We start from the raw sequence: 14248 nt of genomic DNA, 5'->3' as shown, positions 1-14248 counted from the left end.
CAGAAGGTTAATTGACTAAGCTAATGCTAGGTTAGTGTTAATGCTATGTTAATGCTAATCTTTAGCTAATGCTAATCTTGTGTTAATGTTAAGCTCATGCTAGGATAATGCTAAGTTAACGCTAGGCTAATGGCAAATGTTCATGCTAAGTTTATATTAGCTAATATTAATACTAGGTTAATGCTAGGCTAATGCTAATACTATGCAAATGCTAGATAATGTTAAGCTAATGCTAGTTAACGTTAAGTTAATGCTATGCTAAGCTAATGTATTGCTAATATTTGGTTAATGCTAATGTTAATGCTTTGCTAATCCATCCATCTTCTCCCGCTTAGCCGTTTCCGGGTCACGGGGGCAGCATCCTCAGTAGGAAGGCCCAGACTTCCCTCTCCCCGGCCACTTCCTCCAGCTCTTCTGGGGGGACCCCGAGACGTTCCCAGGCCAGCCGAGAGACATAGTCTCTCCAGCGTGTCTTGGGTCTTCCCCGGGGCCTCCTTCCGGAGGTGCCCGAGCCACCTCATCTGGCTCTTCTCGATGCGGAGGAGCAGCGACTCTACTTTGAGCCCTCCCGAATGACTGAGCTTCTCACCCTATCTCTAAGGGAGAGCCCAGCCACCCTACGGAGGAAACTCATTTCGGCCGCTTGTACCCGTGATCTTGTTCTTTCGGTCATGACCCAAAGTTCATGACCATAGGTGAGGGTTGGAACGTAGACCGACCTGTAAATCGAGAGCTTTGCTTTTCGGCTCAGCTCCCTTTTCACAATGACGGACTGGTGCAGACTCTGCATCACTGCAGACGCCGCACCAATCCGCCTGTCGATCTCTCGCTCCATCCTTCCCTCACTCGTGAACAAGACCCCGAGGTACTTGAACTCCTCCACCTGGGGCAGAACCTCATCTCCAACCCGGAGAAGGCACTCCACCTTTTTCCGGTCGAGAACCATGGACTCGGATTTGGAGGTGCTGATTCTCATTCCGGCCGCTTAACACTCGGCTGCGAACCGATCCAGTGAGAGTTGAAGGTCACGGTATGTTGGAGCCAACAGGACCACATCATCTGCAAAAAGCAGTGATGCAATACTGAGGCCCCCAAACCGGACCCCCTCAACGACCTGACTGCGCCTAGAAATTCTGTCCATAAAAGTTATGAACAGAATCGGTGACAAAGGGCAGCCCTGGCGGAGTCCAACCCTCACCGGAAACGATTTCGACTTACTGCCGGCAATGCGGACCAGACTCTGACTCCGGTCATACAGGGAACGAACAGCTCCTATCAGGAGGTTCGATACCCCATACTCCCGGAGGACCCCCCACAGGAATCCCAGAGGGACACGGTCAAATGCCTTTTCCAGGTCCACAAAACACATGTGGACTGGTTGGGCAAATTCCCATGACCCCTCAAGGACCCTGCTGAGGGTGTAGAGCTGGTCCACAGTTCCACGGCCAGGACGAAAACCACATTGCTCCTCCTGAATCCAAGGTTCAACTATCCGGCGGACCCTCCTCTCCAGTACCCCTGAATAGACCTTACCGGGGAGGCTGAAGAGTGTGATCCCTCTATAATTGGAACACACCCTCCGGTCCCCCTTCTTAAAAAGGGGGACCACCACCCCGGTCTGCCAATCCAGAGGCACTGCCCCCGATGTCCACGCGATGTTGCAGAGTCGTGTCAGCCATGACAGCCCCACAACATCCAGGGCCTTGAGGAACTCCGGGCGGATCTCATCCACCCCCGGAGCCCTGCCACCGAGGAGCTTTTTAACCACCTCGGCAACCTCAGCCCCAGAGATAGGAGAGCCCACTCTCGGGTCCCTGGGCCCTGCTTCCTGATTGGAAGGCGTGTCGGTGGGATTGAGGAGGTCTTCGAAGTATTCCCCCCACCGATCCACAACGTCTCGAGTCGAGGTCAGCAGCGCACCATCCGCACCATACATAGTGTTGACGGTGCACTGCTTCCCCCTCCTGAGACGCCGGATAGTGGTCCAGAATCTCTTCGAAGCCGTCCGGAAGTCGTTCTCCATGGCCTCACCAAACTCCTCCCATGTCCGGGCTTTTGCCTCGGCGACCGCCGTGGCTGCACTCCGCTTGGCCTGTTGGTACCTGTCTGCTGCCTCCGGAGTCCCACAGGCCAAAAACGCCCGGTAGGACTCCTTCTTCAGCTTGACGGCATCCCTCACCCCCGGTGTCCACCAACGGGTTCGGGTATTGCTGCCACGACAGGCACCGACTACCTTGCGGCCACAGCACCGATCAGCCGCCTCAGCAACAGAGGCACGGAACATGGCCCACTCGGACTCAATGTCCCCCGCCTCCTCCGAGACATGGTTGAAGTTTTCCCGGAGGTGGGAGTTGAAGCTCCTTCTGACGGGAGACTCTGCCAGGCGTTCCCAGCAGACCCTCACTATACGTTTGGGTCTGCCAGGTCTAACCGGCATCCTCCCCCGCCATCGGAGCCAACTCACCACCAGGTGGTGATCAGTGTCCAAGACATGCGGCCGCAAGTCCGATGACACGACTACGAAGTCGATCATCGAACTGCGGCCTAGGGTGTCCTGGTGCCAAGTGCACATATTGACACCCTTATGCTTGAACATGGTGTTTGTTATGGACAATCTGTGGCGAGCACAGAAGTCCAACAACAAAACACCGCTCACGTTCCGATCAGGGGGGCCGTTCCTCCCAATCACGCCCCTCCAGGTCTCACTGTCGCTGCCAACGTGAGCGTTGAAGTCCCCCAGCAGAACGAGGGAATCCCCAGAAGGAGCACTCTCCAGTACTCCCTCTAAGGAATCCAAGAAGGATGGATACTCCGAGCTGCTGTTTGGCCCATAGGCACAAACAACAGTCATGATCCGTCCCCCCACCCGAAGGCGGAGGGAGGCTACCCTCTCGTCTACCGGGGTAAACTCCAACGTACAGGCACTAAGTCGGGGGGCAAGAAGTATAGCAAGAAGTATAGCCCGGCGCCTCTCACCATTGGCGACTCCAGAGTAGAAGAGAGTCCAACCCCTGTCGAGAAGGCTGGTTCCAGAGCCCTTGTTATGTGTCGAGGTGAGACCGACTATATCTAGTCCGAACTTCTCCACCTCGCACACAAGCTCAGGCTCCTTTCCCGCCAGAGAGGTGACATTCCACGTCCCTAACGCTAGCTTCTGTAGCCGGGGATCAGATCGCCAAGGCCCCCGCCCTGGACGAGTGCCCGATCCACACTGCACCGGCCTCATATGATCCCTCCTGCGGGTGGTGGGCCTACGGGAGGGCGGGCCCACGTCGTCCTTTCGGGCTTTGCCCGGCCGGGGCCCGTGGGCAAAGCCCCGGCCACCAGGCGCTCGCACTCGAGCCCCAACCCCGGGCCTGGCTCCAAGGTGGGGCCCCGGTAGCGCCAATCCGGGCGACGTGAACTGCCTTTGATTTTTATCTTTCATATATGGCTATTGAACCGCTCTTAGTCGGACCCGTCACCTGGGACCTGTTTGCCTTGGGAGACCCTACCAGGGACATTAAGCCCCCGACAACATAGCTCCCAGGATCATTCGGGTACTCAAACCCCTCCACCACGTTAAGGTGGCGGTTCATGCTAATGCTAGGTTAATATTAATAAAAATGCTAATGTTTGGTTAATGTTAATGCTATGCTAATGCTAGGTTAATATAAATAAGAATGCTAATGTTTGACTAATGCTAATGTTAATGCTAAGCTTATACTAGGATAATGCTAGTTTAATGCTTAGCAAATGCCAGGTTAATGCTTAGCTTATGTTAATGCTAGGCTAATGCTAAGTTAATGTTAATACTAGGCTTATGTTAGCTAATAGTAATACTAGATTAATGCTAATGCTAGATAATGTTAAGCTAATGCTAGTCAATGTTAAGTAAATGCTAGCTGATGTTAATGCTTGAGTAATGCTAAGTTAATGCAATGTTAATGCTTTGCTAATGCTAGGTTAATGCTAAGCTAATTCTAAGCTAATGTTGTTTTGGGTCGGAAAATGGATCGACTGCTTTCTCTGTTTAGGGAAATCAGTTTCAAATTGGCCGTTTTTTCCCCTCACCCCTCCTCTCCTCCTGTTGTTAATCCCCTTTTTCACCTAAATATGTGGGCGCCGCAAATGGCTGCTCCGGTGTGTTGATGTGCATTCTTTCGCTGCAACTACCAAGTCAAATTCCTCGTATTGCTCTAAACTGTACCTGGCCAATAAAGCTGATCCTGATAGATTTTCTGAATTCGCTCATGTAGCGTACTGAGACGCGTTGTTTGCTATTCTCCTGCCATTGAGTACTGACTAGTTTGCTCTATATTAACATAATGAATTCAGTATATAAGGGGGTAAAGTTATTAGTGATCGACTCGTGGCTCTCCTGCTGTTTGGCGGGCGGGGCTAAAGCGCCACTCACTGGTTGAGGAAGGCAAACAGGTATCTCATCACCACCAGCGTCGGCCTGGACACGCCCATCAGGATCTTACGGACGCACTGGGCACGCTCGTATAGGTTTTCTATCCCTGCAGGAGCACAGACAGGTGATAAGCTGCAGAGGGTAAGGGGGCGGAGCTAAACAGACACATGAGAGGCTGCAGAGGGTGAGTGGGCGGAGCTAAACAGACACATGAGAGGCTGCAGATGGCAAGGGGCGGAGCTAAACAGACACAAGAGAGGCTGCAGCTAAACACATGAGAAGCTGCAGAGGGTGAGTGGGCGGAGCTAAACAAACACATGAGAGGCTGCAGAAGGTGAGTGGGCGTAGCTAAACGGAACGTGAGAAGCTGCAGAGAGTGAGGGGGCGGAGCTAAACAGACACATGAGAGGCTGCAGAGGGTGAGGGGGTGGATCTAAACAGCATGTGAGAAGCTGCAGAGGATGAGTGGGCGGAGCATAAACAGCAGATGGACACCACACAAATGTTCCCTTCCATGTGTGAAGAGTCACACTGAGCCAGATTTGACAGTCTGACACCATCATCATCATCTCACACAGACAGTATCACATGCTTCTCATGCTAGGATCTATCTTAGATCAGACATTGACTCACGGACACAGGACAGCAGGTCGTTGAAGCGGTCCCTGGGGAACAGAGGGTTCTCTAATCCTCTGAAGTAGAGTTTCAACACCCCAGCCACAGAGTTGATGTCATGGTTGCTCTCCTCATCGATCAGTGGGTCATTACCTGAACCACACAGATAATCCATGTTAACTAACCCAGGGGTTCTCAACCAACTAAGAATATTTTTTCAACAATTTTTTATGCAACTACACCAAACCCATCATATTTTAACCTATTTTCATCACTTTTTCTTGCCATATTTTTGCTCCTTTTTATAGGTATTTTTGCTACATTACTCTCATTTCTGACACTTCTACATCACATTTCAATGCTTTAACTGCACATTTTTTCCAATGTCACATGTTGACCCATTATTGTCACTTTTAACCTCTTTTAACCATATTTTATGCTTATTTTTGCCAATTTAACCACACTCAGGTTAAGTTTTACACTGTGCTCCACAATCAACTCAGTTTATGATCTGCCTTTTCCCCTCTTCCCTTTCTTTCCTCCTGTTTTCATCTAAATATGAGGTGCTGCCCTTGTTGCAACCCACAGTTTTCCTGCTACTGTCCTCCCACATTATATATGTGTAGCCTGTGAGTAAAATAATTACAAGATCTATTAAATGTTTATCAGGCACCGGGCTGGAGTAAGTAAATGTTTATTTACTATTATAGTTGGTGTCATTACTATTGTTATGTCATTATTTAGTGATGTAAATGTTTTTGATAATATTTTATTTAACAGTTTACATTATTGGTGCATAATATATATTTGAAATAATACTATTGAAGCCAATGTGTATTATGTTTGTTTTTTTTTTCTTTCTTTTATAATCCTGGGTTTATTTCCAATGGCAATCGAAAAATGCGGAAGTAGACGTCAGCGCGCACTCGCGCGGGAAGGACAGAGAGGAGAGTGAGGTGTGGGGAGAAACCCGGATGCTGACCGAAGAAACACAGACGTAGGGACGGAGTGAAGGCTTGCAGGAGTTTTGACGAGTTCGACAGACTTCAGCGTGGAGAGCGGAGGACGGGTCGTACCGTGTAGGACCAGGTGTGAGAGAGGCGCGGACGAGGAGGAGGCCACTGCTGGTTAACGGGGAGCCACGTGTCGGCTACTGTGTTTGGGAACCGCCGTTGCCCTGTGTTTTCAACGCACCCAATGTTTTGAAAGACCTACCAGCTGGAAACAATAATTGCATCGAGTTGTGAGTAAGACAGAGGAAGTCGTTCGTTTTAACTATTACACGTGACTGTGTGTGTGTGTGTATGTGTATGTGTGTGCGTGTGTGGTGTGGGCCCACCACCATTGCTAGAGTTGATTTGACACGTGTTGGATTCCATTGTGTGTGTCGTTGTATACTGTTATTCATCCATCTTAAAATATAGTTCATATAATGTTGTTTAAACATATTTCATCTCTGGATCTCAGCGTTATTGATTAGGATTATATAGCGAATTAGTTGTGTATATTGGTGGAGTGATACACTTAGTATCTTTACAAATTTAACTGAACCCTAGCACCCCTCCATTCTCAAGAAGGCCTTCATATCGAGTGGTGTGCAGGTGCTACATATGATTGTCTTTTCATGTTTCTTGAAAACTGAAACAAAATTTTGTTGCTTTGTAACATGTGCAATGACAAATAAAGATTGATTGATTGATTCACCATTTGTCATGTCCATTATTTACCAGTTTAAACTAATTGTGCCAATATTGACTCTTTGAACCCTCTTTACCACTTTTTCTGTCTGTTTTTATTCACTCTAATTTACAACTTTTAACCAATTTCTGTGGTTTTTAAAATCTCATTTCACCTCCTTTTCCACCATTTTTGGTCACTTTAAACCATTTTATTAGTGATTAAAACCAGGATTTCCATCTTTAAGATGACTATAATAATAATAAATGTTCCTGGATAACAGTGGATATTATTCAGATGAATAAATAAATGTGGTTATCACAGATTCATAGAACAATGGACCATCATTTTACTAACTTTATGGATGGACCCCAAAAATCTCTCCCCTTTATTCCCCCACTCTCTGGGACCTTTATTTTGGTGGTCGTGGCCTGAAAAGGTTGAGAACCATTGAACTAACCCGTTGTGGGTTGGTTAGTTAACGGTTAACCCTCTCACCTCTCTCAAAGGAGTTCTTGATGTCGTTGACCTCCACCTGAGACCCTGAAACACGGAATATTCCCTGATGCTGAAGACCTGAGGTGTAAAGAACAAGTAGGTAGTGGTTTAGTTAGTGACACAACTTCCTGTTGTTGTTTTTAGTAGATGGAGGAAAACAACAGGAAGCTCTGAGGAGGAAAAAACACTTCAGCTGTCGGTGTATCAGTGTGACTGGTCATCATTATACCTGGTGACTCTTTGATGCTGTCACTCAGCGTTTTCATTAATGTGAACAATTGGTTGACATTTTTTAAAAATTCTTCATTCATGAAAGGTTCGAGGACATTTTATACATTAACAGTCATGTTTACACACACCACTTTCCCTTGTTTTTTCCAATTTTTGAGTCTTTTACTTTAATAACTATTTAAAACTGAGGAATGTACACATGTAATATATAAATAGATACAGAGACAATTCAGCAACAAATGATTTACAAATTTCTACTCAAAATTTCTTACTTCCAATCTGACCAAAGCTGGGTAAACCTTTCTGTTTGTAATCTGAGAGAGAATGTGATTTATTCTATGATATAAAAACCATTGACTATGTTTTCTCACTCTTCAACTGTGGGGGAGTCAGGATGCAGCCAGTGTCGGGTTATGGTCTTTTTAGCGCTAATATAAGAACATTAAATAGATACGTGCTGAAGTGCCCTGATTGGAAGTCCACCTTTCCAAAGAATAATGTTTGACAATTATTCAAGGTGTGGAAGCTCATTAAAAGATTGTTATCAGTAACTGAATACAGGGTTGTATTTCCTAGAGCTATACATTTTTGGAATCTGGAGTCTGACTGATTAGGCATAAAAATCTGGATCATAAGTGAACCAGCGTATTATTTATTTATTCAGTTTATTTCCGACATAGTTGCATTCACAGAAGTTTTTTTTTTTTTTTTTTTGTACATGACAAAAAAGGAGACGAGAGAAGCAGTTTGCTTATCTAAGTCCCGCCCCCTGTTTTGAACACAGAAAATTTACATCAAAGCTTGTCTCTCTGGTCAAACATTCTTAGGTTGTTCTTTTATTTTATTTATGTATTAGTTTGAAATGTTCCTGTAGATTGTATTCCTCCCTGTTGGCCCTCCAGATTTTCAACTGACATTTTATCCAGGGGTTTTGTATATTGTCTATAGCTTTTGCTAAATCCTGATTTGCTAGTAGTGCCTGTATTGGTTTTTACTCTGTTATTGAGAGTTCTGTTTCCTTCCATCTCAAGTTGTATTGCAGAGGTTTATTAGTGGTCTTATCTGGGCGGATCTTTTAAACTTGGCAGGGCCATGCCCCCTTTGTCTTTTGGGAGTTGTAGGGTTTTAATAATTGGTTCACATTTTACAACATAATCAGTCTCAATATAACATGATCACCAGTCAAACTCTAACCCCAACTGGTTTGAGCACTTCATGTGTCAGACACTGGTCACAGAATAACATGATGACCAATCTGAGCCTAAAAGCAGCTGATAATGAATGAATGAATTGAAGCGGTGACTCACCGTGCAGGTTGATGTAGCGAATGCAGCTTTCTACGAGTAAAGGAATGGCTCGAGTTGAATCCTGGAAACACAAACAATGTAATAATAATGTAACACAATCCAACCAATCAGCATTAAGAACAATAAAGGATCCAGGCAGGGATTTAATGCTGTAACGGCGAGGTCACGTTAGCGTTGCCGCCGTTAGCTGAGCTGTGACACTTTTCACCGTCATCATCGAAAATTCACATATATTTATTTAATGAATGAATGGTTTTAATTCTGGAATCAAATCTGAATATGACGCGTTTTGAATTCTATTTTGATTTGATATTGATTTTTTATCAAATAATTGTGATTCGATTTGTATTTGATTATATGATTTTGTGATCTATTGTAATGTAATGTTAATTAATTTAAATGAATGTAATGTAATTTATGGTTTTTTAATGTAAATTATGATCTAATGTAATTAATTGTTAATTATTGTGATTAATTCACTGATATCACAGTAGAGATGTAAAAGTTTTCTTTGATCCCTGATTAATAAACACTCATCATGTCTGTCTAATAATAATAAGGAGGTGATTATGAGAAACTTTACCTGATGTTTGCTGTGTGAGTTCTTCCTTCCACGGCTGTGAAGACAGAGACAAAAGTTAACGTGTCACTTCCTGCTACAGATATCATCCGACTGACAGTGAGTGAGAGGCTAAATCAAGTTGATTGATTGATACCTGGTGGTCAACAGCTCAGCTTTATATCCTGTAAAGAAACAACAGAGTCAGTGAGACGTCTGCATCAAACTCTTCATCATCGCAACATAGGAGGCCACACCCACCTTCTGCTAAGCCCTTCTTCAGCACGTCGTGCTTGGCCTGTAGTTTGGAGATCAGGTTACTTCCCTCCAGGTACTCACGAAACTTCTGCAGATGAAAGAGAAAACTGAGCTTTTTCTGATGAAAACACAAAACATCATCAAAAATACACAAAGAATCCAGAGAAGAATCAACGCATTCTGAACCGATAAGTGGAGCTGATAACGTAGCCCCGCCCATTTACACTTTAACCCAGCTCAGCCAGCGCAGCGACGTGCTAAGCTAACTGCTTTTGTTATGGGTTGGATTAAAAGTTATTTTGGGTGAGTTATGTGTGTTAGTTAGCATTAGCCTTTCTTTGCACTCTGCTGGTACCAGTTTAGGACTAGTCGACTTGATCAGGACGACGTGAACGTTTTTCTGGTTTCTCACGTTGAAGTAGAAGAGCTCCGTCTCCTGCTGGTTGGCCCGTCTCTTGGCCAGGCTGGGTTTGTTCAGGTATCCGTCCGACACGCTGGACTTCACCGACTCTGAGGACGGACTGTGTGTGAAGCTTTGGGACACGTCGAAGTCGTCCAGCACCGTCATGTCCTGCAGCGTGGTCAGCGTGGCCCCCCACGTCTTCTTCACCTGCAGGACGGACAAGGCAGCAGACCATGGATTTAAAATCATGGTTTCACAGGAACGAACGGAGAAGGCGCTTGTTTTTAAACATTGAATATGATCTGCTGACAGAGAGATGACTCTGGGGTGGACACCTGGGTCCTTTCTGTGTGGAGTTTGCATGTTCTCCCCGTGCTGCGTGGGTTTCCTCCAGCTACTCCGACTTCCTCCCACAATCCAAAAACATGACTGTTAGGTTGATTGGCGTCTCTAATTTGCCTGTAGTAGTGAATGAGAGTGAGTGGTTGTCTGTTTGTGTTGCCCTGTGATGGACTGGTGCCCTGTCCAGGGTGTACCCAGCGCCCAATGAGAGCCGGAGATTGGCAACGGCAGACCCCCGCAACCCTGACAAACAGGAATAAGTGGGTCTGAAAATGGATGGATGGATTGAATCAAGTTTAAAGTCCTTCACCTCCTCGTTCTCGATCTTCAGCGACGCCAGACGAGTTTGTAACTGAGTGAGACGTAGTGTGAGCTCAGCCTGAAGCTGAGGCTGGGAGGCAATGTGGTCCACCTGCAGCAACAACAACGGGAAGAAGAAGAACCAACAACAACAAAGAATGAGAGAAGAATCAATAACATCAAAAGGAATCCATGTTTCAGGTGATTGTGCTCCTGCTGATCATAGGAGGAGTTTGACACTTTTGCCAGAATTAGTCAACAGAAGAAAAACCAACCTAAAGTCTAAATAGTTTGGGACCATTTTGCTGAAAACTTATACTACACTTACACTACTTGTATTTTTTAAAAGAACAACAAATTAATTCATATATAATTTGTACACTGTTTTTATGGCACCTAAAATATTTGTATATAATTATTATATTTTATACATTATATTAAGAAATATATTTTTTCAAATTAATTTGGGAAAATTGTAAACTCCTCGTGTGTGTGCACTGACCGAGTCACCCATGTGAGCCTGGAAGCTGAAGCGCTGTGGGGGGCAGAAGGTTGTAGGGTAGAGTCCCAGCAAGCGCTGTCGGTCCCGGGCCGGGTCCAGACCCTCCACGGCCCCCTCCAGGACCTCCAGCCCCGACCGACGGGACGTCTCCAGGCTCAGCTCAGCTGACAGGTAGGTCCTCAGAGCCCGACTCAGACTGGAGTGGTACCCTAGGTCACAGCACTGGGAGAGAGGGGGCGGAGTCACAGACCTATTAAAAATAGATCTGCTCCTTAATGTAGAAACATAAAGGTAGACTCACGTCGATAATGTCGGGAAGGTCGTGGATGTAGTATTTAAAGATGGAGGCGTTGGTGGCTTCCAAGGTCAGTAAGTACTCGTTCCTCGCCTTCAGAGTCTTCAGCTTGTTCTCAGAGTATTTAGCCTTCCTCTGACACAGACACGCCCACGTTAGCATCACACACGCCCACGTTAGCATCAGACACGCCCACGTTCGAATCAGACACGCCCATGTTAGAATCAGACATGCCCACATTACCATTACCACCAGACACGCTTTAAACACGTCTCTCACCTTCTCCTTCATCTTCTCCATCTTGCGCGCCGCGTTACGTCTCTGGTGTCGCTCTTCGATTCTCAGACCAAACACCGGCTCCGCCCCCGACACGCCCTTCACGCGGCCCTCCTGACGCTCTGCCTCTCGCAGTTTGGACTCCGCACTGATGGTCTCCACGTGGTACATGTGGTACGTCTTCATCACCTGAGGAACAGACAGGTGTGAAGTTTGGTTTATTTAGTGACCTACTGTGTAAAGATTAGTTTATTTAATGACTTACGGTGTAAAGATTAGTTTATTTAATGACTTACGGTGTAAAGATTAGTTTATTTACTGACTTACGGTGTAAAGATTAGTTTATTTAATGACTTACGGTGTAAAGATTAGTTTATTTAATGACTTACGGTGTAAAGATTAGTTTATTTAATGACTTACGGTGTAAAGATTAGTTTATTTAATGACTTACGGTGTAAAGATTAGTTTATTTAATGACTTACGGTGTAAAGATTAGTTTATTTAATGACTTACGGTGTAAAGATTAGTTTATTTAATGACTTACGGTGTAAAGATTAGTTTATTTAATGACTTACGGTGTAAAGATTAGTTTATTTAATGACTTACGGTGTAAAGATTAGTTTATTTAATGACTTACGGTGTAAAGCTCGTTGAGAAGCTTCATAAGATCTTCCTGAAGCTGAAAGATGATTTCTTTACTCTGAAAGTCACAAACAGAAGTGTCACAATGAGAAATGTAATCATTAAAGAACAAAAACTAACAGGTTTAAGATCATATAATGCTGTCAAATAATAAAAAAAGGTCATATTTGACCCAAACAGCTTGACAGAAACCTTTATATTTTCTTATAAATTCAAGTCTACAGTGAATGGATGATCTCTGCAGCCTGATACACACACACACACACACACTCGTTGCTGACTTTAGCCGCCCTCCATTATTAATCTTCGCCTCTTCTTTTCTTCTCGCAGACATGAAATGACAGCTTTTGTAGGTGACGTAACCATGACAACCAGACAGACCATAGATACACACATACACACACACACACACAGACCGAACACAGACACACAACCTGGTCAAAGCGTCTCACCCTCTTCAGCAGCCGTGCTGAGTCATCACTGATATGTGTGAGGCGTGTGATGACGTTGTTCAGGTAGAGGTCGCTCAGCGTGGCGTGGTCTTTACTCTCACGCCTCACCTGCACAAACACACTTCACTCGTGAGAACCTGCAACGTTCCCTGGTTCTGTGTGAGGACACACACTCACCTGGTTGAGCAGCAGGTACCAGCAGTTCACTGGAGACAGAAGGTTCTGGTCTTTCCTGGAAGACATAAGGTCAGACATCTTTGTTTCTTTGAGTTCTTTTTGTTTCTACGAGACCTTCTTAGAAGTTCACAAGCTTATAAAGCCTCAGATCATTTTTAAATCCATTCAATTCTGAATCTTAAAGGTGTCGTGGCACAACCAAATTCAAAGAACTTTATTTTTCAGTTTCAGTTACATCCAGACCAAGAAACATGAAAGACAATAACATATCACATGGGGGACAGGTACGGGACTACTGGGGAGCAGCCACAAGAGCAGCGCTCTGTTAATATGGGGTCCTACTTGTACTGCTGGTGGTCTTTGGTGCTCCTGGTCTTGGCCATGAACCTCTCTGCCAGCTTCTCCAGGTTTCGTGAGTACTCGGTCTCGATTTCAGCCTTCTTCCTGAAGAAGTCCTGGAGGTCCTGGAGCAGCTGAACCCGCATCTCTGTCTGCTGCTCCAAACATCGCTGCTGCTCACCCAGCTGAGTGCGAACATCTGGAAAAACAACCAGCAGCAGCAGGGTGAGCAACGGACACTGAGATGAATGAAAGCTTTCCTCTCAGAGTGAAAGAAAAGTATAAAAAACGTCCTGCACTGATGTGAGCAAAAAGCAGCAGGAACACGACACACTGACTGTGTGAGAGACACAAACAACATCACAACATGTGTGTGTTTTTAAAAGGATCCTGAGCCACAGGTTGAAAAACATTTAAACCAGCAGGACGGACAGAGAGCAGTCACCAAACAACACCATGACCACTTTGACTGGAACACAGCAGAGATGATCTGAAACACTTCCTGTGTAATCACACTGCTCATTTTTTACTGACAGGTCACCTTGGACACACACACACGCACACACACGTGCACTCACACACACACACGCACGCACACACACAGAGTTTGAATTGTCATCCAATCAGCACAGAAACACTGAGCACCACGCTTCACTGCTCACACTGTTTCTATTAAAACACACACACACACACACACCGTGGACTGCATCTACTTCACAATCTGTTGCCCTGGCAACCACACACTGACTGCAAACCATGTGATGAGGAAGGTGACCATGAGAGCTCTGCTGCGCGCACGCGCACGCACACACGCACACACACACACTGCTAATAATCAGTAAAACTGAAGCCAAGTTTCCCTGAAGATAAAAATGATGTTTGCAGTAAATGTTCATTAAATAATTCATTTATTAAACACTGATGACAACATTCACAAAAACTTGAACAGAATGTTCAGCGTTAGCGTTGGTAATAAAAT

General features: G+C 45.4%; 1 protein-coding gene across 1 annotated transcript in view; it reads right to left on the bottom strand.

Annotated features, from left to right (window-relative positions):
* srgap1b (SLIT-ROBO Rho GTPase activating protein 1b) overlaps window positions 1-14248 on the bottom strand; it is a 32082-nt gene that overhangs the window by 6690 nt on the left and 11144 nt on the right. Inside the window, exons 2-17 of the mRNA XM_028449089.1 lie at window positions 13273-13468; window positions 12931-12985; window positions 12754-12861; window positions 12297-12359; window positions 11663-11848; window positions 11390-11518; window positions 11089-11310; window positions 10597-10698; window positions 9954-10151; window positions 9545-9629; window positions 9441-9468; window positions 9308-9341; window positions 8725-8785; window positions 7187-7264; window positions 5030-5164; window positions 4397-4502 (exon numbers count right to left, since the gene is read on the bottom strand). Coding sequence (XP_028304890.1) covers window positions 4397-4502; window positions 5030-5164; window positions 7187-7264; window positions 8725-8785; window positions 9308-9341; window positions 9441-9468; window positions 9545-9629; window positions 9954-10151; window positions 10597-10698; window positions 11089-11310; window positions 11390-11518; window positions 11663-11848; window positions 12297-12359; window positions 12754-12861; window positions 12931-12985; window positions 13273-13468 — 1786 coding nt within the window. The remainder of the gene's footprint in view (window positions 1-4396; window positions 4503-5029; window positions 5165-7186; window positions 7265-8724; window positions 8786-9307; window positions 9342-9440; window positions 9469-9544; window positions 9630-9953; window positions 10152-10596; window positions 10699-11088; window positions 11311-11389; window positions 11519-11662; window positions 11849-12296; window positions 12360-12753; window positions 12862-12930; window positions 12986-13272; window positions 13469-14248) is intronic.

Source organism: Gouania willdenowi, chromosome 6 (genome assembly GCF_900634775.1).
Source record: "Gouania willdenowi chromosome 6, fGouWil2.1, whole genome shotgun sequence".
NCBI classification, from domain to species: Eukaryota; Metazoa; Chordata; class Actinopteri; order Blenniiformes; family Gobiesocidae; genus Gouania; species Gouania willdenowi.
This window is presented reverse-complemented; position numbering and strand designations above follow the sequence as displayed.